This window comes from Mastigoproctus giganteus, chromosome 2 (genome assembly GCF_048544385.1).
Source record: "Mastigoproctus giganteus isolate SK-2022 chromosome 2, ASM4854438v1, whole genome shotgun sequence".
NCBI lineage: Eukaryota > Metazoa > Arthropoda > Arachnida > Uropygi > Thelyphonidae > Mastigoproctus > Mastigoproctus giganteus.
In genome coordinates, this window is record NC_143576.1 from 208,337,656 (window position 1) to 208,363,337 (window position 25,682).

The 25,682-nt window shown below is 36.9% G+C and overlaps 1 protein-coding gene across 2 annotated transcripts in view; it reads left to right on the forward strand.

Annotated features, from left to right (window-relative positions):
• Nucleotides 1–25,682, forward strand: part of LOC150090018 (pleckstrin homology domain-containing family G member 4B-like) — a 1,014,666-nt gene that overhangs the window by 119,302 nt on the left and 869,682 nt on the right. For both annotated transcript variants that reach the window (XM_090389713.1, XM_090389714.1), the window contains exon 2: nt 19,428–20,375. In XM_090389713.1, coding sequence (XP_090245839.1) covers nt 19,428–20,375 — 948 coding nt within the window. The remainder of the gene's footprint in view (nt 1–19,427; nt 20,376–25,682) is intronic.

A 25,682-nucleotide genomic window follows, 5' to 3' on the forward strand; every position in this document is an offset into this window, starting at 1 on the left:
ACTGTCCTGGTCCGCTGCTCGTGCCGTGGACGGATGCTGGGAGTGCTTTCCTTGGTGATCACGTCTCCCAGTAACTAAGAGGCCAGATGAACAACAGAAACAACACAGTACCCAACACAACGCACACTCAACTGGCTTTGCAGAGTTTTTTTTCTTCACAATGCCGTTAAGTGCAGTTTTGTGGGGAAACTTTGGCGCCGCCCGACAAACATGCTATGTCCACTTTGTCCTGGGTATAACCCCCTCGTGCAAGCCCATAGTGCACCTAATATAACGAAGGTGACCACCCTGGTGTGAACCAACGTAAGCAAGGGTCGAGATGTGGTGTCCACAGAAAGGAATGCCGCCCCTCTATGTTGCCAGGTAATACTAGATAGTAGAATACGCTCATCAACCGGTGCAATACCACCACTTTGCTTATTGGAGGCTTGAAATGGTGAAAGCCATGTTTAGTTTCCAGAGCAAAGCTCCAGCAACCCTGATACCTTCCATCACAGATAGTCCAACGGTTTGTACCTGTTGGTAACTCGCTAGGAGGCATCCTGGCGGCATAATTTCGGTGCTTCTACACTGCCAGATGGTGACTGGAGGGAATCCGAGTAGTGTGTATGCGGGGGAAGGGAAGCATTGTTGAGGCCACATTATGGCAAAAATTTCATTACTTTAAACAACATATCCGCTCCCACCTTTTATTTACTGCTGAACGTCATGAATAGTCAAACGAATAGAACAGACTTCTCGGCTAAAAGATATAAACCTCTCAAACACTCTTTCGTTCATATCACAAATATACATGGACTGAGTTCCAATCTCAATGAGAGGCGCATTTCCAATTACAGTCTGGCAAGCCTCACTTAATATATTCTGCCAGAATCCCATTTTTTTTCTTTTATGAAAACACGAAACACCAAACACGAAAGGTATTAGAAACTATAGCATTTAGTGCTAAGCGTGGAGTCAAGGTTGAGAAGATGAAAGAAGGTACTTGTTGATATTAAACGCGAATTTCTTTAAATTGTAATTTTAAGGAAATATGTGTGAAGGGAGCTTTCAGAAAAGGGAATTTGAAGGAATAAATTGAAGTTGGAGAGTAAAAGGATGCTGACTGGTTGCGGTACGTTTCCTAGTTTGGAAGAGCGAGCTGGTATTATAGAAGCCAATTCAGAAGAACAGTGCCCATGGAAGTAACTATAGAAAAAGCATGCAGCAGAAACAGAACATCTATGAGACAAAGTGTGGAGAGACTTTGTTAGAGATGGGTCATTAATTAACCTAACTGCCCTCTTTTGAATGGAGTCTAGAAACCTGAGAGAGGTTCAGGGGATTTGGATTGAAAAAGACTTTAGAAATTCTTCAAGTCGTCAACGAGAATCGAACCCAGATCTCTCCAATCGATTGGCAGACGGCGATGTATCGTGTCGACTAAGTTGTCAAGTGGGACATCATATTCCGGCACATTTTATACCGTCTTACGAGTGCAAACAACCTCTGTCTTAAATTTCAGGAACATTTTCATTTTGCCAAGTTCGAATGCACCATTTATCTTCATCGTCATCACGAATCGGTTCCCTGGCACCTGTTTTTTCAAAGATCCCAAAAGATGAAGTCAGAAGTTGCAAGGTCAGAACTGTTTGGTAAAATTGGCGAGCACCTTCCATCCGTGAAGCTATCATCACGACAGTGGTTACAGCTTCATAGATGAACTGTATCAGAAACAAATATGGTCCTTGGACCTGGCTGTTGAAGCGTATAGTTCTTAGTTGCTGATAAATTTCTGTAGGCTAGCCCTTCTAGTCCAGAAATGAAACAACTGCGCATACTTCATTTGCTTATGTTTTAGCATAGGAACCGTTTTAGATTTAGCCAACGAATGTTAACAAAGGTGTACTTTGTTAGCTTCTTCTAACAAGAAAAGAAACGTTACATATGAGCCTTTATTCATGCGGCGTTTCGCTGTTGCGTGAGAAAGGCAAGGTTTCTTCCCAAAGTCAGATGTTTTTAGGATAAAACGCCTTACTTTTCAAACAGCTTTTTATCAACAGTGAAATCATGTTTATATCTCCAGTCATATGATAATGGGTATAAATGTTTCTACTACATGTCAGCCCTGTCTTTGTGGTAGGTTTCGAAAAACAAGCTCGACGCTGATTCGAACCTACACTAAGCCACTGAAGCCCACGTCCGCACTTGCCCCTAGTGAAAAGCGTTTAACAGTGATTGACCTCGCTGTTCAAATTACAAATAGCATCCTGTCATTTAGTTAATTAAAATTAAATCACTATACCTTCAACTCACAGCATTTGTTTATCTGTTGTGTGAATTAGAGGCTTATTTAAATCTATAAGTCATCATTTGTTCTATTATGATTAGTGATTTTTACGTTGATGAAACCATCACAGATTTTAGCTACTATTTCAGACCGTTAGTGGCAGTATACATTTACTGACTTAGAACCACTTGCGAGATATATTTGGATGACTGCATCTACGATAAAACAGGCTGAAGGAAGACGAAGAAGGAAGAAAACCAGAAGGGGCAATAAATATCACGAAATGCTCATAAAACTTATAATGTACGGGATCACGAACGTTGAAGCCCACTCTAAAGCCATTAAAATATAGCCTCTCATGTTAGAAAAGTAATGTTCTCTACCGGCCTTCTTTTTGCGATTGCAATTAGATCACATGACCTTGATAATGCCTTAGTGATTGCACACTTTCAGATTAGTAGATAGCTGCCGAAGATTAAACGAGCTTATGGCCAACGGGTTAATAAGACTTTTTGTAAACGCAACTTTTAATGGTGATTAACTCAGCATAAGTAGCGATTTCGGTAGACCACGGGATAATCTGATAGCAGAATTACTTATTCTTCTTGATTTATTGTCTATTATTAGTAGACTTTGACAAGGAAGGCCGCCGCATGAGAGATAACATCAAGAGACAACATAGTAAAGGAGTGCCCACTTAGGACTAACTTATTTACAAAGTACGGTAACAAGATGCCCAGGGCTAACGGGCTAACTTATATAAATACATATATGTGCTGTGCTTGTGACCTTTATAAACTTTATCAGGGACAAAACAGAAACTAAGATTTTACTTCAATTAAAGTAGGACAAATGAAATCATTGATGTTATTGATTGATAATAGTTACAGCAGCCTTTCAGTTATCAAAATATCATCTGTATTTTGATCACTTTTAAAACAGTCGCTGGAGTAACATTGTCTTTAATAACTTGGATGGGCTTTAGGGTATCCTTGGCATTGTCTTATTCAACCAATTTGGTTCTCTCTCTCTCTCTCTCAATCTTGCGCGCGTTTGCCTTTCCAAAAGTAAAATGATCTCCATAATAAGTCTTGATATCTGTTATCTTTTTACCACTTCGGCTGGACGACAATATATCCATATGCAAAGCTTCTTCTAACATGGTTTTACTATGTGAAGGTTCTCTTTTTTAAAGAATCTCTATTTTTCTCTTATTTGAATAGCTGTTTTATTTCACTCATAAAGCCTTTGTTGCAGTCACATAATTTATCATTTAAGTTGTAGTATGACAACTCTAGGGAGGATATTTCGTTTTCATTATGTTAGGAGTTCTGGTAGCTGTTAAAAATAAACAGGCATACAGACTGTATAAATAAGTAAATATATAATCTGTTGCACTGGAAAGAAGGTGGACATGTTAGATTCATATTTTTTTTGTTGTAATAAAAATAGTTATAAACTTTACTACAAAATTCAGAATGCCAGCCTGTTATTTTGATAGAAATCATTACATAAGAAAGTTTATAGGAAAGATCTTTGATTAGTGATAACCTGCTGTGCGATCAGTCATTTCGATATATTTAATAATACTTCATGGTAAGTTTTGTACAGATATAGAAATTATTTTCAGAATACTGAAAGAAGTTTTATTATAACTGTACTGAAAGAAGCCCCTCTCTTCCATCTCCATCTTAAGTACTGTATTCATTTCGGAGGGATGATTGAAGATTAATCCAAAACGGCTTAATTAAACACAGATATGTCTTAGATCACATGAAGTTAAACTGTTGCGTATCATTTACGTAGACGGTAGAAATTGTTCTCCAAAGATGGCGCTATCCTCGTTCATATGAACTAGTTTATTTCTTAGATCATCATGAAGCGAACATTAGATGTACACTACATACGGAAATCGAAGCCCTTGAAACTGCATATTGGGGAACCCAAATTGCAGCCTAATTAGCTGACATATTAACTTACCAGAGTGCAGAGAGAGAGAGATTACAGGACTGTCGTGGGATGCACAGTCACGTCTCGTGATAAGTCCGAAACTGGCCACCGTCCCGCGAGTTCACTGTACCCCGACCATCAAACCCTGTTATCTGGGCAGGAGGCAGGCTGTTGTGTCCTAATTAAACCACATCACTAAGCCTAGATACAGTTTTTAGAGCAACCTTTACACTTAGCAGCGTATTGAAACAAATACCTCACAAACTGATAAAAGAAAGCAGTATAAAAATAAAAGGAGACTTCGAACAGGTTTAAGAAGTCTTAATTCTACCTGTGCGTATATGCAACATTAATAATAATCGCATGATGATGTACTGCTCAAGCACGATGTTACTGTAATTAACGCTTAGGTGTCCGTAGTAATCAAATAATACTATGAAATTTTCATTTAATTTGTAATATTCTTTCATACTAAACAGAGAGCAGTATAACTAAGTAATGTTTCTAATTTTCCTTGATTAATTTATGAAGTTAGCATTAATTTAGAATGAAGATAGAGGAACCTTCACTTAGTTTATTGATTAGGAGATATATATCGAAATTTTATATGTTGTGCAATTGTGATTCCGACTACTGGTTGGTAAGCGCTATTATTAATTAGCCGGAAAACGTTGCCATAAGGCACTATCGGATTATTTAAGATACCGGAATCAATGGATGATATAGTGTTTCAGTTCTGCGAGCAATGTTCTGAGGCAATGGTTTCCGAATACAGTTAGTTCAACGACGTCTGAAGGTGAACGAATTTGTGAGGTTCACAATCGAGTTCTTCGGGTGGCAAGAATTCTTCTTCTAAAGGGGGTATGTCTGTACTATGTTATCTGCTTCCATATCCTTACCGCTATAAACTACCTTTTGCACCGAGTAAAGCATCTATAGCCGCTGTTGTTAAATTTATTAAGCTCCAAAGTGATTACCGTATTTTCCGACCTTTAAGACGCACCCAGGTGTAAAAAGCGAATATCGGTAAAAATTATTTTATTGCATAATTATGTTGTCTTATATAGGGCGGCTCCTAAATGTTACTTCAACTTCGTCATGGTTCTCTGTGATGATATACATAATTCTGTAAAATAGCCAGAATTAAGGTACCGAAAAACTCGCTACTATCACACTCTTCGTTATCGATGTTATGATCCGAATTTTTACTTTCTTAAAAGCGGATATCATCTTCAGTATCATGAAAGGCAATCGTTAATTCTACATTTCTCGAAAGGCTTTGTGTTTTTAGGAGGAAGCAGGGTTTTAGTGGTCTTTTCTTGGGAAGGACAAGTTCTTGTGAGACATGCGCAAATTCGCACTTGCATTTATTAGTCAAGAACAATATACAGTTTGATCTAAAAAAAAAAAAAAAAACACCTAACTATTCTCACTGCATGCATCTAATTATGCCTCCGAACTGTATGATGCACAGTTTTTCAAGAAGGAAAATGGAAAGTGCGTCTTATGGTCTGGAAAAAAACTATATTGTAGATTATAAGGTAGCAATATACATATACGTGATATTAACAATGGATTAATATACACTGGATGGCCACTTCGTTAGGTATATATCTGCCTACTACGCGCAGAACCCCCCTTTAACCCTCCAGAACAGTCTGGATTCGTCGTAGCGTGGACGTCACGTTTAAACTTAATGTCGAAAGCATGCCACTGCGATGCTTGTCCATCTTGACTAATTTCTTTCCACAGTTGTTGCAAATTGGATGGTTGCGAATCTGTACTGCAAAGAGCTCGTTCCACCTCATCCTACATGCGCTTATGTGTTCAGTTGGACTGAGATCTGTAGCAAGAACCATATTTATAATCTCGTGTGTATGCAGTAACGTAGCAAGAATCATAGTGATCCCAGAAGAACTTTTATCATTGGGTTCCCTTAGCCAAAATCAATAATAATGAAAGAAATAATTGTACTTTTTACAAATTTAATTGGTTGCTTACGGGAACCGTCTAAATATTCCCCTTAAAGATGCGTATTTAATTTTAAAATAAAAAAACGCTCTGATGGAACATTTCACGTACTCCCTTGTATTATTTGAGCATTCAGTATAATAAAAAATTCAATCCGTCTTTAATATTATCCGTTTATTTGTAATTCAACGCAGGCAGAAGTTGCCCAGTATGAAAGTAAGAAAACGTTGAAGTAAGTAGAATAAACTCTCGCTTTAAGCGACCTCAATGTAACGGACTTTGGAAATAGCAGTGTCCACTGAACCACGTTTTTCATCTGTAAGGAACTGGATGACGTAATTGAGGCTCGTGGTATTTTCATTCCATTAAAGCATTTTTATCATAAAGCAGTGTCAGAGTGCCAGGGTTTTGCTCACTCTCATCAAAGGGCCATCTGAACTCAGTGAGAGTACACGAGAGCTCCGTAGACCCCGAAGAAGCTTTAGTCAGAGTATTCACTGCCATTATACGACAACACGGCAGATTTTGAGGATCTGCTACTCCACGCAAGTACAGTAAAATACAATGTTTGCAACATTTAATGTTTTTATTTCATAGTACATCGCTTTTTCATAAATCATGAAAATTTTGGAGATTATATGTATGTCTTTAATTGTATTGTATTTTTTAAGACATTTAGATTTAGCGAATAGGGCTTGCCTTCAGGTCTAGTCCGGTCTAGTTTATATTTATACAGAAAGCTGGTGTAAATGTATTCGCACAACAAATAATACGTTGTTATAAGACGCAGCCACATTCGCCCTCGTGGGTGGCACAATTGGTAGAATTGCCATCCTCCCCACACCAGGTGGAAAAGACCTGAGTTCGAGTCCCGTCGATGATATGAGGAATTTTTGTGGACATTTTTCACAACGCTGCTAAGTTAGTTGGTCTCAGGCGAGGTAGCACAGTTTCTTCTCCTGGAAACTCGGGTTTTTCGTCCAGAAAACAGAAAATCGACCACAGAACACACGCAATTTACAAGAGTATACACGGAGTAATATGGCCTTAGTCGCTGATAATCCTAAAACCCTACTACAAAGACAACAGCAGCCGCACTCCACTCCTCTGTGTGTGTGTGTTAAAAAGGCTATCTATTATGCTTCTTCTGTTTTGTCATACCAATTAAATTTTTCACAGGTTAATTGCAAGTAGGCTGCTGCGAAATCCGATAGAGTGCCCGATAAAGTACTCGCCTCATTCTATTTGCAATTTTCTTTTTGACTAGACCATCATTATAGCAATACTATAAACCTCATTTGGTATCGACTTCCTTTTTATGTCGTAATTTGAAAGACCACATCTAAATCTTCACCCCACAATGTCGGTAACATTGTTCTTAAGCAATCTTTCGTCTTATTGTGGGCGAATGTATGATTTTTTCACGTGAGAAAATATTAACATTAGTAAAAACAATTAATATTTTCAGCGCCCTAAGCTCTAGTAACAGTAGGTTATGGGTGTATTGGGGAATGTTCCCATTGTTCGTTTAAACATTCCACTGAGGGGGGGGGGGGGTATACAGTTGGAGGAAAGAGTGTGCTATCGCGAAGAGGGTAATGGTCTACATAGGTCGAAATAGCCAAAGGGCTTGCTTTTACCAGACCCGATACTCGGAAATCAGATTGGTTAAGCTTTGTTTCTTTTACTAGTACAAAAGTGAAGTGCAACGACTTTGGATGCAGCAGAGGGAATTAATAGAAAAAGACAGCCGAAACATAGAAAAATAATATGTTATAAAAAGAAAAGTTACAAACCCATGTTACGTACGTAGATATGGAAGAATGGAACATGACTATCAAATTTAATTATTATATACAAAACAGGCATGTCCCAAGGCAGGTATATTTTAATATTTTCAGCGTCCTAAGCGGGAATACTTTTTTGGAAACGATGTAAAAAAAATCGATTATGTTCACTATTCGCATGAAAAGCTGAACCTGTTATCTCTATTCATTGTTTATACATCCACTATACTAAACATTAACAGTTGTTTTTAATAAATTATTTAATATTAAAATGCATTGCAAGCGAATGTTCCAATGTCAAGTACTTTTGTTTGCATTATGAACAGTAATTGATAAACCTCTTTTTTTTCTGGTAAATGCATAAAATAAACTGCAAGTAAGTATACGTATATAATTCATAAAATAATTTATTTTACAAATTATATGAAAGCAAAAGCTTATTCTGGAGCCTCACCTTGTACTGGATTTGGTACCATAAGGTTTCTCCTTGTTTTTGCGAAAACACTGTTTTTCTTCGTCTTTTTATTTTCGGAATAAAATAGTAAACTTATGTTAAAATCGAAAATTAAAAAATTAAAAATTCTGTGAATTATTTCTTAATTTCGTTGAAGAATACAGTCATGGTAAGCAACTGACAGAGGTAGTTTGATGTATTGTTCAGTTAGCCAAAAATTAGAGAGCGCTTTATTCCTCAGGTTCTCATTTCCAATGCAATGCATATGTTAGAGACCATCGGTGATACCCTCTCTCAATACAGAAAGCAATAAAAAAATAATAAAAGAACTTAAATTTTATTAAAAAAAGTAATATAATTGAAGATTTATTTTCAAAGAACATAAATTTCGTGCTTTCAGCTCCTAACTTGCGTGATAGATTCTAGAAATATGAGCCCAAAACACCGTCCTCCACTGCCATCCAGTACATTCCCTTTGAAATACCAGATCCTACAACTACCTGTGCCGCAGCACATCCATGGCTAGGGTCTCAATTTCTATGGTTTCTGAATCTAGAGTAAATTAGTTATATTTAAAATTTAAAACTCAAAATACAATTAACAACAAAAACTCTAAAGCCACTTAGCCTGCTCTGAGGAGGACAAACATTTTATTAACTTTTGTTAACTGCCAGCTCTAATCAACGCAGTTTCCACCCCTGCCTCGTGGAGGCGAGCTTCTACTATCTATCAAAACTTTCCTTCTTCTAAAAACATCTTTTATAAATTCATTAAAATAAGAAAATTGTACTCTATTGCCTCCGTAGCCGAGTGGGCAGGAGCGGGAGTGCAGTAGCACACGCTCTTTGAGTAGACCGGGGTTCAAGCCCCTGACTGCTGAATACGGTCGATCTGCCAACCCGCACTGGACCAGCGTGGCAGATTATGGTCCATTTCCCTCAGCATGAATTGTTGAGGAGGCTTCCATCCTGCAGTGGGTTGATAATGGCTGCACTTGACTTTTTTTTTTACTCTATTAGCAAACAGGATACCGAGCTCTGCTTCATCCAAGCAACCCACCGATCTTTCAAGCCTTGATCTTATATCGGTATAGAGAGTACATTCCAACATAATATGTTTGGAAGTTTCTTCACTTTCACACGTGCATTGCCCGATTCTTGAAGACTCAGCTGAAAGAGTCTAAACTTTAGTCCATGACCTGTTATTAAAAAAGTTGCCTTTAGCCCAAACTGTAACCAAGGCTTTTTTCTTGCATCTACAATATCCATATTGGAGAAAAACAAAAAGGTTTGTCTTCCTTTATTTGCATTAACCCACAAATCCTGCCATTGGTTATGTATCTCTCTCATTATTCTTATTTTTTCTATACGTATATCATTTCTGGTATATACCTGTTCCTCGTTTAGACACGATCTTATGTCAAGAACAACTTTACGTATATTGTTTTTGGTAAAATACAATAATCCTTTCAACAGTACCTCAAAGTAAGCTGCATCCTTCCTGCAACCACCTGCAAAGCCTCAGAGGAAACCGTCCGACATGCCCTGGCAACTCCCAATAATGCGAACCTTTGTGCCTGGGTTAGGTACTTTTGAACCATCACAGTTCCTACTCTGTGCACCCAAACCCCTAAAGCATATTGTCTGTACTGCCATCCAGTATAGACAGAATACGTCATGAATGTCAAAACAAGTTTATAGTGGCAAACTTTTAATGTAAGCTATTTTATATGTACGGTAAAAAAATGCGCTATTGCAAGTTTATACATTGTATAAACCATTGTATTGTATCATTATCATTATCAAGGTGATTTGAATTCTGATACGATCCAATGAAGTGTTACTTCTTCAATATTTAATACATAAGAGAAGCAGTATGACTGTGAATAATTTCGTAAATTGCGTTTGGTGGTCAGCTGTCTTTCTTTCGTGAATTCTTGTGACCGAAAAGTGTTTCCTTATTGCAGTCGAAGTATGCCAGCTCCCAACAGAATTCATAGATAGCAAGTTGCCCATCTGGGTTATCGGAAGCTTTAAGTTAAATATTAACTGACGTACTAGTGCAATTGCATCATAAGTTAAATATTAACTTATGTAATTTAAAGGCATTTAGAGAACCAATTTGTCACCTATGACGCTAGACGCTATTGAATCATTGGATTACAACTGTTACAAGTATTTGAACCAAATTGGAACGAATCGATATTGCAAAATATATTCTAGTATTTTTCAACATCTTTGAAGGTAAAGAAATAGATATTTTGCAGATCAGTTCTGTCAGTTTCAGTAGAAGAGCCTACTATCGTTTGGAAATTACTTTTCTTGCGTGTGAAGCAATAAACCGCAAAGGTCAACTTTGGCATGATTCACCTTGTTATTAATTAATGCATTTGACACTGCTCGCCCAACAGTGCTTCTCTACCTATTGGAAAAATTTTCTGGTACACAAGGTTATTTGCTATTTTTCATACAGGAATCCTTCCTCCTTAGAACCCGTCTTTCACAATTTAATTATTCATTTCTAATTAAAAAAGTATCTGCTGGAATTCTACAGGGTGGTACTCTTTCTGCCCTTCTCTTCTTTGCCTTAATCGCACTTATTTTTTGCTGATGATATTAAAATTTGGGCTGTCTCCACCTGACTTCAGGAAGCACAGCAGAACAGTTCACTTATTAATGATTGTCCTGTTGCCACTGTTACTAATTGTTATTGGATCTCAACCAGTTAAAGAATGCAAGCAGATGAGAAAAGGATGCAAGGAGCAATTAACTGTTGAATCCACAGTTATCGAGCAAGCTTAAAAGAGTACACGGCCTACATCGATTATCGCAAGGTCTTCGTCCGTGCCTCATAGCTGGCTAATACAGACACTGAAGATCTACAAAGTCAATCTGACAGTGACAAACTTCCTAGAAGCAACCGTGGCGAAATGGAACACCACAATCAAGATCGAGAAGATCACAACCAGACTGTTCCCGATCAGCGGAGGAATATTTCAGGGAGATGCCCTGAGTCCACTGTGGTTTTGTCTATTACCCAACTTGCTATGCACCATGCTCAACAACAGCGCGTATGGACATAACCTAAAAGAAGGAAGGAAAAACCTGTATACCCTCTCCCACCTGGTGTATATCGATGATATGAAGCTCAATATCATTTATCACTTAATCAATATCATTTATCAATATCACTTAATGTCATTTTGTTTTGTTCTTTAATGTCTTATGTTATTTAATGTCTCTTATTCTGTAAACCCCTGGACTTTTGGCCGTGAAGGGAAAGTACAGCACTATTTAACCTTTTAACCAGTTACAATCAAATGTTGTTGCAATAAACATTTTCTCTCTCTCTACGCTTCAACCGAGAAGCAACTCTAGCAACTACTCCTGATCACGGAAGAATTCAGCAGTGATGTCAGGATGGAATTTGGTGTAGACTCTAGACAAATGCAAGACCCACGGATTGCATCAGGGGAAATTAGTCGGCCGAAACTACTAGCTGCGGAGTAGTAAAGAGATCGAAGTCATGACAGGAGAGAGGGACCTACAAATATTAGTATTAGTATTAGTAACGGCCGCATGGTGCAAGAAAGCCTACGGCTTATGCTGCACCAGCCAAAAAAAATAAATAAATAAATAAATAATAAATAAATAACTAATAAAAAAAAAGGAAATTAAACCTATCATCCTATGCGCTTCCCTTACCCGAAAGTACTATCCAGATGACCTTTGAATTTCCCCAAACTGTCGGCCTCTACCACCCATGAAGGCAACTTATTCCATTAATTTATAACTCGCTGGCTAAAATAAAACTTCCTGCAGTCCAATCTAAACATTTCCCCCCGTAACTTGAATTTATGTCCCCTAGTTCTAGCATCATTTATAATCTTGAAAATTTTGTCCTCATTCATTTTACTGATGCCTCTCAGAGCCTTAAACACCTCAATCAAATCTCCTCTAGGTGTCTATTTTCCAAACTCTGCAACCCACATATTCGAAGTCTTTCTTCATAAGGACGCCCTTTTGCCGATCTCACCAAGCGAGTTACCCTTCTTTGCTCCCTTTCAAGAAGCTCGATGTCTTTCTTTAGGTGCGGTCTCCATACTTGAACACAGTATTCCAAGTGTGGTCTAACATAAGCCTTATATAATGGGATTATCACGTCCCTATCTCTACTTGCAAAAGTTCGATAGATCATCGATAGGACACCATGGGCCTTCCTTGCAACCTGTTTACAATGCTCAGAGAATTTCATGTCTGACCGTATCGTAACACCCAAGTCCCTTTCCTCCAGTACTGGGTTTAGTTGAACTCCACCAAGTGAATAAGTTTTTTTGGGATTACTGTTTCCCAGGTGTAATACCTTACACTTTGTTGGATTAAAGCACAGCTGCCATTTTTCTGACCATTCCTGAAGTCTCTAGGTCTCTCTGAAGAAGCCCAGCTTGACAGTGATCATTAACTACTCTACCAATTTTAACATCATCTGCAAATTTAGACATCACGCCCTTTATTCCCTTCATCAATGTCGTTTATGAAAATTAAAAACAACAGTGGTCCTAATACTGATCCTTGGGGAACCCCACTTCTTACATCAACCCAATCTGAGGAATAGCCATTTATCACAACCCTCTGCCTCCTGCCCTGAAGCCATCCTTCTATCCATCTAAGGATTTTCCCAGTGATTCCAACCTGTTCCAGCTTATAAAGCAACCGCTCATGTGGGACTGAGTCAAAAGCTTTGCTAAAATCTAAATAAACAATGTCGAAATTATTCCCTAAATCCAGCTCGTGAGTGACCCTTTCGAAATAGCGAACCAGATTTGTTAAACATGATTTTCCCTTTACAAAACCATGCTGAATATTGGGGATGACGCAGGCTCAGTAGTTCAGTAGCACAAGGCAATCAAGGCTGGCCTGACCGAAAATACCATGAGAGACTCAGAAGCCTACTCAAAGCAAAGCTGAACGGAGGGAACACAGTTAAAGCCATAAACACTAATTTAGTCCCAGTGCTAACGCACTCCTTCGGGATCATAGATTGGAATAATACCGAGCTGAAGGATATCATGAGAAAGAGAAGGATAATGATGACCAAGAGCCGCCATGATCACCTGAAGTCAGCCGTGGAGAGACTTAAAATAGCTCGAAAATAAAGGGCCTGATAGACCTCATCGAGCCACAGAAGACAGCGATAGCTAATCTGAAGGATTACTTCCAGAAAAACACGGCAGCACCCTACTAGGCCGTGCGGAAGACAGACAAGCGACATAACTCACTCAACGTAAACGAGAAGTCCCCTCCCACCAAGACGGTACAAAGAGGAGAAAGATGGGCAAAGAGGAGACTCCATGGAAGACACTAAAATCACCTCCATCAAGAACACAGATAAAATTGCTTGCCATGCGTGGCTCACGAGCGGGACGCTCTTCCCTGAGACTGAAGGATTCATGCTCGCCATCCAAGACCAGGTAATCAACACCAGAAACTATAGAAAATACATCGCCAAGGAGCCCAGAATGTTAAATGACACGTCGACGATGCCATCTGGCCTCAGAAACGATCCAACACATCACAGCGGGATGCAAAGTGATAACCCAGACTGATTATACTCGTAGACACCGCCAGGTAGCCAGGATAATACATCAGAGGCTTGTTTTGTTTAATCACCATTTGATCAAACAAAGTGCACCATTACAAGTACAATCCCCAGGCCGTACTATAGACCCCAACCCACAATATGCAATAATAAAGCGCGCCATAACAACGGACAAGACAATCCCGCACAACAGATCGGACATAACCCTTATGGACAAGAAGGAAAAGGCTACCTATCTGATTGACATAGCAGTACCCAACGCTGGCACCTCAAAAAAACCCATGAGGAAAAGATCAGGAAGTGCACGAACCTAAGAAAGGTGATTAGAGAGATGTGGCATATGCAACCATCCCGATCATCGTATCAACTACTGGTATGCTACTAAAGACTCTACATAATAGACTAGCAGCAGTAGGTCTCCCAGAGAATACCTACAAGGAACTCCAAAAAGTCGGAATCCTGAACACCCGTAGGACAGTCAGTCAGAGAGTTCCTCGAACAAAAGTAACACCAGACGTAACCACCACCCTGTGTACTTGGTGCCAGTATTCGTCACGTGGTGGAACCCCCTAATCAGGGAGAAATATTATATAAGAGCAACAATAATAATAGCCTTAATTCGGAGTTTAGTAATGGTTAGTAATACTATATTATATTCCATGTATGGAGGGGAAACGATACTGTCTTCGAAAATGTATCGGCAGTGCCATCATTCCAGCTACAATAGAAGAAGCAATTTACATACCCATAAATTTTAATTATAGGATGCCGGCTGTATTTACTGAAAAACGTAGAAACATTAATAATAATAATAATAAAATCTATTTTTCAGTTTTATTTAACGAACATCTTAATACATTTAGAGTGCCTTAGATATAGCAATTTCGATGGCTCCTGAATGAATTCTGCGGCATTAAGTGGCCAAATATCCCGCGTATGCTAAATTGGCCACTGTCTCAAAACTGGCTGTAATCCTTGAGTAGTGTACGGCTTTATAGGCATGCTGCTCGATCGAATTGATGCGTCTCATAAAAAATGCAATGCCCATTGTTAACTTGACGTGGGTATATCGACTGCCATAAAACAGTTACAGTGAAGCTTTAAATCCTTCTGACCCTGGGTGGCCGCGCCGGAACATAAAAGGAAACATAAGGTTAATGTTCCATTAATGCTTTTTCCACATCCTTTGAGGAAGTAATTTTCTCTATGTCTACAAGTTTTCATAATACAGCACTTTGGTCAACTTCAGTTTCACTGCGGATTTCTTTGACTTCAGGCCAAGTCCTCCTAATTATAAAATTAATTCCATTAATGTAAGGGAATGATAAACGTATAAAAATTGCGAAAATCAATATTTTCTACAAAACATTTGTAGAAAGCAGTCTCCATTTCTTTTCCTTTTCTTCCATTCCTCCAAACTCCTTTTCTTCTTTACTTCCAAGTATCTAGAAGAAATGAAAATAACGTCTTACAGAAAACTTAAAATGAAGTGATGACCTGATGATCCCTAACTCGCACTGTTCCTTACTTTGTAATGATTAAATGTCATTTTGGTAATCTTGTGAAGAATTAGGCAGATGATGACACTTCTGAATTCAAGTTTGTTACGCGACTTCGCCATCTTAATTGTTTCAGCGTTTTAGCTGACGCCAGACATAGAGCTCATTAAGTAACGTCTGCCGTGACGAACGAATGGCTTAACGGAAGGAAAGCGTTCTGCATGTATAGAAAATTGTTTATACTTCGGTAATTATTTACTGAGAAAGTGCCTCATCCTGTTACTGTTACCCATAATTACCGATCTTATCACACACTAGGTGATCTACTTGTCTGTGAGATATTTGACAGAACTCCATTAACTTATGATAAGTCTTTTCATTTGTGACTTGCCATCCTTTTAAATCGTTGAATTAAGTGATTTACAATATTATTATGCATCTTTTCAATAGCACGAAGTAGAAAATACGTGTATTGCTGTGCATGTACTGTGTATCTAAAAGAACGTTCTCCCTTTCGTCTTCCTGATTTACTCTTTGCTTATCAGGCACTTATCTATACAGAGTACGTTTAACTGCATCTCATTTAACCCAAACTATGTTCAGAATAAGTTTCCTCTTAAATTGCAAACGATTTACCTGTCAGTAAAACATATTTATTTTATTGCGTACTGGACGAAAAATTTTTGTGAGAAAAATAATTTTTTTTAGTAATTGGTGTCGCATATTATATTCAATTCTATATTAAATTCGGTTATATTCACTTTTATACCCAATTTAGTATATTCGGTGAATTCTATCCTGAATTCAGTTCAATTTCTATACTGATTCAATTCAATTATATTCATTTCTGTACTGATTCAGTTCAATTATATTTATAATTCAGTTCAATAATTGAATTCAGTATAGAAATGAATATAATTTCTATACTGAATTCAATTCATAAGCTACAACGTGTGCATTGCGTGTTATTGCAAATAAAACATTTCTCGGGAAAAAAAACAACACGAAACTGAGTATATATTGAATTATGCTTTTTTTTTTTTTTTTTTTAATTTCAGCTTTAGCATTTTTTTTTCTCATCTTCACACATTTAAGTAACAGACCGAGTAACAGATCGTATCGTTGTGAATGATACTTTTTGGATTACAGCCATTCCACTATAGATGGAATGGCTGTAATAGATTTTGGATTTATTTTTTTATTTATTTCAGGGCTCGAAATGGAAAATTTACGAAATGGAATGCTCTTTAATAAAATATCTTATTTTCAATAATTAAGTGTACATGACATGGACTTGGGCAGGACACATAGCTGGAAGACATGATGACAGATGGACTAAGAAAATAACAGAATGGTACTCAAGAGGAGCTAAAAGAAAACCTGGAAGACAACAACGAAGGTGGACAAATGAAATTCAAGACTTTGTGGGTAGTAATTAGATGGCCATTGCACAAAACAGAAGGAACTGGAAGGATGCTGGAGAGGCCTTCATCCTGCAGTGGATTGAAAATGGCTGATGATGATATACATGACATTATTGATGCATATGACGAATCGAAACGGTTTCTGCCATTCGGAGCCATGATTCATTTTATTTTATTTTGCCATTCTCTCAGATGCCTTTATAACACAAATTTGAATTTTTTTTTTTTTTTCAAGGACTGGAATTATTCCCACCTTGATTTAATTCTGTTCTGAATCATCACTTATGTTCAGCACATTTATATTATGAATTCAGTTATATTCAATTCTATATTGAATTCAGTTATATTCAATTCTGTACTAAATTTAGTTATATCCACTTTTATACTCAATTTAGTATATTCGGTTCTATACTGAATTCAGTTCAATTATATTCAGTTCTATACCGAATCATGGTCGGAATTATTAGTTTCGACTATCCAAAGCAAGATATGAGCCGAACTGGAAAGATTTTGTAAAAGATTCGTGTCCACTCTTGCCGTATATATTGCTTCATTATGATAATACCACTCCTCATCTATGCCAGCTTCTTCAAGCAGCGATCGGCACTCCCAGATCATGTCGCAGTAACGTTCTGCGTTGACTGAAAGCACTTGGCCATTTTGTTTTCGGAAACAAGGAACCAGTACCTTTAAAACTCGAAACAGTATACTATACCATCACTTTCGGTGAACGAAGTGGCAATTCATAAACTTACCGAAGATTATAGGTACGATGAATTACGATGGGACATGATAAATAACATGGGTACCTGCTTAAGCGCGTTAGTATATACACACACTTAAAGTGTCTTTTGTCTTCCAGTCCTTCCGTCTGCCCCCCCCCCCATCGGCATGTAATAACTGGACTAGTAGTGCATGGATTTTCATAAAATTTTATATTTAGCTCTTTTAGAAAGATTTGTCTAGCCATCCCAAATTCATTAAAATCTGACTAATAGAAATCCGAAAGTTATTATTATCATAATAATAAAAATCAAATCTGCCATTATCAGTACTCTTCAGATGGAGGCCTCCTCAGCAAGCCATGTTGAGGGAATGGGCCATACTCTGTCACGCTGGTCCAATGCGGGTTGCAGAACGACCGTATTTAGCAGTCAAGGACGTGAACCGCTATCTACTCAAAGAGCGTGTGCCATTGCACTCTCGCTCCTGACCAACCGTATGTTGTATCTGTTGCACTTGATATTATGTTTGTTGCCGTGCTCTGATTGGAGGAATGAATGGGCAATATGGTGGATGCGCAGAAACGAAATATTTTTGTTTCGTGCATGAAATAGTTGCTTTTTGTTATAAATCATGAATTATTACTATTTGCTAACGCGTCTGTAACGTAATGCACTGCGTACATTAACTAACTTGTTTCTTTCGCAGATGGTGCAAAGTAGAGAACATGTACTGTACCTTAATTAAGAAACGATAGTTGAAGACGTGATATAAAAAAAAAAAAAATATTCGAACTAGTGGGATAAATTTCCACCTAACCTTGTAGAACTAGAAGTTTATGTAAATTTATAAGAGTTGGACAGCTATATGAATGAAATCAGGTTACTTTTTTTAAGGCTGGTGCTTAAAAGTATGATTTCCTGCATCAATTGCCTTTATTAATACTATTTACTACGCGTAATGTATTAGTGATTTCTTCCTTTACCTAAATAAGATGTATCGACGATCACTTACTGGATTCAGTTTCATTTGCATGGCGATTTCTAGTTATTTTCAATTTTTACTTACTACAGTATCTGTTCTCAACCAAAACACCACTCGTTAAACCTTCATTTCTCCTTTACTTATGAACTCACTCTTGTGGCTGAGTTAGTCGGTCTCAGGCGTAGACAGCAAGGTTTTTCCACCCCAGAAACTGGGATTTTTCGCACAGCAAAACAGGCAAATCGACTAGAGAACACGCACAATTTACAGATGGCTACACATGGGTATATGAAAGAAATTACTGAGTGACCCTATATGATAGTTTGGTGTGGTTTTACTTTTGAACTAACTCCCTGTTTTCCTGATATAAAATACATATTATACTCAAAGATATTTGATTATTTTGGGAAATAGATTCCTTTGTTTTGAAATTATGTTAATATAAACGTATAGTTTATATTAACATAATGTGTTAATAGTTGGGTCACCTTGTTATATATGTTAATAATAATAAACAAAAGAAAAATTGTTATTTCATCTTTCGTTCAAAGTTTCTCTCAGTTAAAATTTTATTTCAAACTAAGCGCGTTTGTTCTTATGTTTAAACTGTTATTAGAAATAGTAAGAGGTAATCAGAAATATCGAATTTTAACTACCCTAAGTTAAAACTTATTTCTTTACTTATTATGAGGCACAGCTCTAAATTGAAGACGATGTGCTTCAATTTAGTCAAAATATGTCTCCAAATATCATATCTAATTTTTTCAGGAAATGGAAGGAAACGAGCCAGAAAGAAGAAACGAGCCGGAGGTTTCTCATATGTCTAGTGGAAGCAGATATTCCTGGAGCTATGAATTATTAGACATTGGCGTTCAAGAGGTCATTCCACTAAGAAACAATAAAGGAGACAGTCTACAAATACAAAGGACATCGAACACTTCCTGGAATAGTATGTACTCCTTGGTGGACGAACACACGGTGAACATTGAATTTAAGCAGGCGGTCAGCGAAAACTGCGACTTAATCCGATTCGATGACGAACTAATTAACCCTCATTTTAGTAAATTTGACGATATTTCCCTTCAGTGCGATTGCCTTTCTTCCTTGAATCCAACAAGAATAGAAGAGCTCGCGTGTGGTGTACAAAATACTAGCATGGACATAGCAGATTTTTCTGAAGTTTCAAGAGACAACAGTGACCCAAATAGCCAAATTAATCCTTTTCTGCTCGAGACTGCAGCAGTGACAGGTACTGCTGCTGTAGCGATGTGCATCGCCCAGTGTCTGGAAGAAACGAACGATCTGACAGCACAGGGGGTGGTCGCCGTAGATGATCAGCAAGTTTCGCCGACCTCCTTCAACTCCATCGTCGAGAGCCGTATGATGGATTACGGCTGTGCGCTGGTGACAGAAATAACGATCAGCGACAAGGTGTCAGCGTTCCCAAAGGTGGAAAGGAACATAATTACGGCATCACGTAAAACCGTCAGCATTCTTAACACGCAGCCGTTTGTTTCCCCTACTTTATCTCACCTTTCATCGGCACAGATAGAAGAAAAGAAGCAAAGCGTTGAGTATTTTCTACACTCAGTACCTCCTCGGGGCGTTGACTCCCAGATTGCTGAAAGAGACACCGATAAGGCGAAAACAACTCCGGGAACACGGGAAGAGATTGAATCAGCGGTTACGTTTGATGTAGTGGACGGTGCTGGTGGGGTAAGTATGTTACACTTTCAAAAAAGGTTCTCATCTTACGTGTTAGGAGAGCAAGTAAATGAAGTTTAGACAACAATGATTACAGTTTTCGTGACAAGCAGCGGGGTTTGCTGTCCCATGAGCACTGCTAAGTTCTAATACATCACACACGCACACTTGTTGGCTCTCTCTCTGTCTCTTAGATTAGTTGCATTGCTGAAAAAAAAATTATGTTTTCAGAAACTATGATCAGACGACCACTGAGATTTACTTTTGCCGGTATTCAGATTGCTTCATGCGAAGGATTACTAGAAAGAAAGGGTTTTTTTTTCTTAGTTTTATTATTATTATTATTTATTTTATTTTATTTTTTGTAGAATAACCCCTTTTCCGCACAAAAAAGAATGATTATAAAAATAAATAAAAGTGCGGTGTTTCTTAATGTCTGAAGAAAATAAGAACATATAAAATGAAGAAACTGAATGCCGTACACTTTTTATTATATTTTTTCTTTTTAATTTAGTTATCTTGAAAATACCGACGAGTTTTCGGAAAATGTAATATAAATTATATAAAATTATGTGAAATTATATGAAAATATAATTATGTGCAAGCCAAATAGTGAACAAGAATTTTGGTTTCAATTTGCATAAACTCTGGTTTATGCAATAACACTCAATAACAGTAATCGTGTGCACTTTTTTTTTTTTTTTTTTTTTAAATCAGTAGTCACTAGGAAAAGAAAGTTTATAGAAAATCTTCCTAATAATCTTTCGCATAAATTAATCTGAATACTAACAAAAGAAGTCTTTTATAAGGCATTTCATCTCTCAAAATGCAAAGCAATCGCTGCTTATTACTTCGGTGTTACATTGAAGATTAGCAATGCGGCTAATCAATTCTGCGAAGAGATGTATAATTCTGTCCCTCCTCTCCACCACCCAGACAGCCATTTTGATGATTTTGTCACCTCATTGGCTGAAGATCAAGTAGCTCAGTGCAGCACTTGATAACCCAATAATTATTTAATTTTCAAAGAAGAGAGATGTCAAAAAGTGTACAAATAATACGTTTTGAACAGATCTCATGAATTTCATATTACAGTTCAAAAAAGCTCAACAGTTCTATTAAGTAGGTACTTATGTTTATTGTGCTTGACAATAATTTACTGATCTGGTTACATATAATTAAATGGAAAAAGGAAATATTCCTTTAAGTGTTTGATGAAATTTTCACAATCGAGAAAAGGATTAAGTGGATAAGGTAGTTGATTGTAATATAATAATAATAATCTTTATTTGTCCTACCAAAAAATAAAACATAGGTTGTACATTGGTAAGTGACAAATTCCCATCACGGCAGAAAATGCCAGGGGATCTTAATAATTAAGTGTACATATGCCATTACCAGTTCTAATTGCAACAAAATTAAATTAGAATTTCTTTCGCTACGTGTTGGATCATGTAACGTTATTTTGGGCAAGAACGTGATTACTACAATAATTATTAGTTCCATATAGTTCCATGTTCAAAATTGCATGAACAAATGTAGGAGCATATTCTATAGCTAAAAATAAGAAAAAAAGTATTAATAAACGTGTCTGTATTCTTTATTTCCGAAATATTGAACATCAGTCATAAATTGCAAAACGTGTAGAAAAGCAAAACATTTTTATATTCAAATTTTTGTCATAAAACTATGATTATGTAAAACGGACTTTAAACAGTACAAAAAAATGTACCAACACCGATGTGAATAGTGTTTATTCTACTACATGAATCATGCCAATTATTTTTGTGAGTAAGCAATGTGGCACAGTATGCACTAAGAATTTCAACAAACCTATTTGTTACTTTTGTTTCAGATACCACCACGACTACCTTATTGTAAACAATACAGAATTTCTTAAACTGATATTATAGGAGACATTTCACTTGGAAAAAGTAAATACAGTATATAAATCTGTTTACTTTTGCCGAGTTAAATGATTCTTCTTCATTCTAAGAATCATAAGAATTAGCTGCTGTTCACAGATACGCCGAATATGTTCCATCTCAAGTGAAAAGCATTTGCTCCTGTGGAGAGAAACATATGTGCTAAAACCATTACGAGTGTTAATAGTGACAAATGATTCAAGAAGGAAGCTTATATAGCATCAGCCAAAAAAAAAAAAAAAAAATAAATAAATAATAATCACATTTCAGCTATCCATTCTTTCCAATAGTTGGTCTAATTCTTTCTTGAATTTATTCAGCCTGTCCTCCTCCATAACAACGGATGGAAGCTTGTCCAGCAATCAACCACTCATTGGCTCTGAAGGCAGATTTCCACACATCTATTCTGTAATCGTACTCAATTTGAATTTAGCCCCCTCATGTGCATAATATAAGCAAGAGGAAGAATCCCTTCAGCATTTAGTTTGCTCAAGCCTTTCAAAGCCTTAACCACCTCAATCAAATCACTTCGCAGGTGCTTAGTCTCCATACGCTGCAATTTACAGAACTGAAACCTTTCTTAGGAAGAGCACCGCTTTGTTTACCTCAACATTCTCGTTGCTCTTCTTTGTACTCGTTCCAGCAGCTCTATACTATTTTACCTAAAATGAGGCTTCCAGACCTATACGCAGTACTCAAGTGTGGCCTGACCATTGCCTTATACAATGTGATAATCACCTCCTTATCCCTGCAAAATTCCTGTATATCATTGGACAAAAGTCCATCAGTTGCCTTGGCTGCCTGTCTACACTGCTCAGAGAACTTCATATCAGAATGCATATTTACCTCCAAGGTCCTTTAATACGTTTACTCTACTAGAGTAAACAGTAATATAGAAAGATTTCGACGAACTGCAAGCGTTGAAGAGCAAATACTTCATATTGTTCGAGTATGAAAAGTACTAAAACGCTGTCAGGTCACATAAATGTTTTGTTCGCAAGCGTGTTCGAGATCATTACATGAACAGCAATTGCATCCATTTTACAGTACGCGTGGGCAAGAATTGTTTCCACATGATAAACGCAGAAACTTTTGTTCGGTGGCTCATTTTTCAATCTACAAGTGATCCTCAATTTCTCAGCCATATTCTGGTTGCGGATGAATTATATTTTACAAGAAATGTAATTTTGAAGTCTCGAAAACCTCATACCTGAGTCGGAGGATAACCCACATACGATTGTTAATACTTATTATTAACATACCTTTTATTGAATGTAGATTATATACAATTTTTGCCTAACAATTTGTGGGAACTATTGGAAGACCTACCGCTAGAAAATCGGCAGAGGATACGATCCATGCACAACTCTGCACCAGTCCACCTTTTTCGTGATGTTTATGACTTTCTAAATATGGAGTACAATATTCGACGGACAGTGGTGACCACGATCACCGGACCTCACACCCTTAGATTGCTTTGTGTGGGATCATACGAAATCTATGGTTTATTCGATACCTATTACCACGCAAGCCGAACTGAGAAATGGCATGGTGAAAGCTTCTGAAACCATTAAGAAGCCGCGATTACCAGGCATATCATATGCCCGGTAATCGCAGATTCGTCTTGATGATTGCTGAAATGAACAAAATGGAGTACATTTTGAAGCAGCTGCTTTAGATATATTCCTTTTTAGATATTTACTTCAGTTTCTTTTTATGTTTTGTAATTTATAATTAATATTTAATACTTCGGAAATAAATACTTTTGAGATATATGTTTATAGAAAGTGTTTTCTTATTATTATTATTTTTTTTTTTTTTTTCTGTAGAATATGCTTCTACATTTGCTCCGTGCAATTTTGAAACACCCTATTTGTCGGGGTGGATTTTCCAGCGCCATCTCTATGGAGAACGCAATACTCAAGTTAAGGCATTCGCTATCAGAAGTTGAATGATAAGCCAAGTCTCGGTTTTAAAAAATATGATTTTACAGTTAGTTGTTTCGATGTTACATTATTGCTTTAAAAGCGTTCGATAATTTTGAAAATAACTTTTTCAGGCATAAATGCAAAATGGTATGGAATTGGTGTACGATAGTTGCTGTGCTTCGGAAAGAGGAGGTTGAATAAATATCTTCTTACCTAAAAATTAATTGAATTTATATTAAGATTCATTTTGGCTATTTTTTAATATTTGATATTACTGAAAGATGCTCTTGTTTCTACTACTGTATTTACACATTTTTAATAATGATGGATATACCCCTCTCCGCAAAATATGAACAATATTATATCTTTTGTTATATTTTTATTGGAATTTAAGATTGGAATTGACTAGACTACTTATGAAAAAGTTTTCAAAACCGGAATTACAATACCGGCGTATATATTCCAGGTTATTTGTTGAGCATTACTAGATGACTTAATTTAGTAATGTCATCTAATTATGCTTTTGGTGTAAAATCAGAGGTTATTTTATCTGTGTTTATTATTTTATGATTTTCAGTACTAATTAATTCCATTGCCGTATTTAGCCTTATTGATCTCAATTAACTCATTCGAGTTCCTATAAGAAAGACTTCTAATAATAGAAATAAAAACTTCGATATATTAGAAAATAAAATAATATTACCAATTTTTTTACCAGTATTAATCATCATCATCATGAGTAATTCAGGCTTGTGGCTGGTCAGTTCCTCTGATGAGCTGTCGCCATCTTTTTCTCTCCTGTGCCGTTTGTTTTAAGTTTTGGAGTCCTGCTTCATCCAGCAACGTCCCGATGAAGGTATTTTTTGGTCTAGCCCTAGGGCGTTTTCCCTCCACAGTTCCCTCCATTGCATCCAGAAGCAATCCACCATGTCAAATCACGTGGCCACCCATTTTAGTCTAGTTGATCTTATTCTACCTAAAATTTTCCTTTATTCTTGGACACGTCTTAATATCATTAATATTACTATTATATTTAATTATAATATTCTTTAATTCTATCATTAAATCATAGTTTAATTCAGACAAGCCTATTAATTGACTAGTTACGATCATATTTTGTGTTATACAATTTAATGCGTAGTTATTCTGAAGGCTTTGAAAATTTATCATTGAGGCGCATTGCTGTAATTGTCTGATAGAAATGTTAAACTGTAAGTTTGTAATTCGATTTTTTTTTTTTTTTTTTTTTTCATTCAAAATTTCATTTGTTCACTCTGAATGTTTTCTTTTATGGAATAATCAGAAACTCGAAGTTTCAGGACTCAAAATGGAAAATTTTGCTCAATCGAACGTTGGTTAGGATAATGCGTACAGAAAGCATTTAACACGTCTAACGTCTATGTGTCATTACCGATGCGTACAAACTCAGCGGCGTTCCAGCGAAAAATCCCACCCCTGAGAAAGTT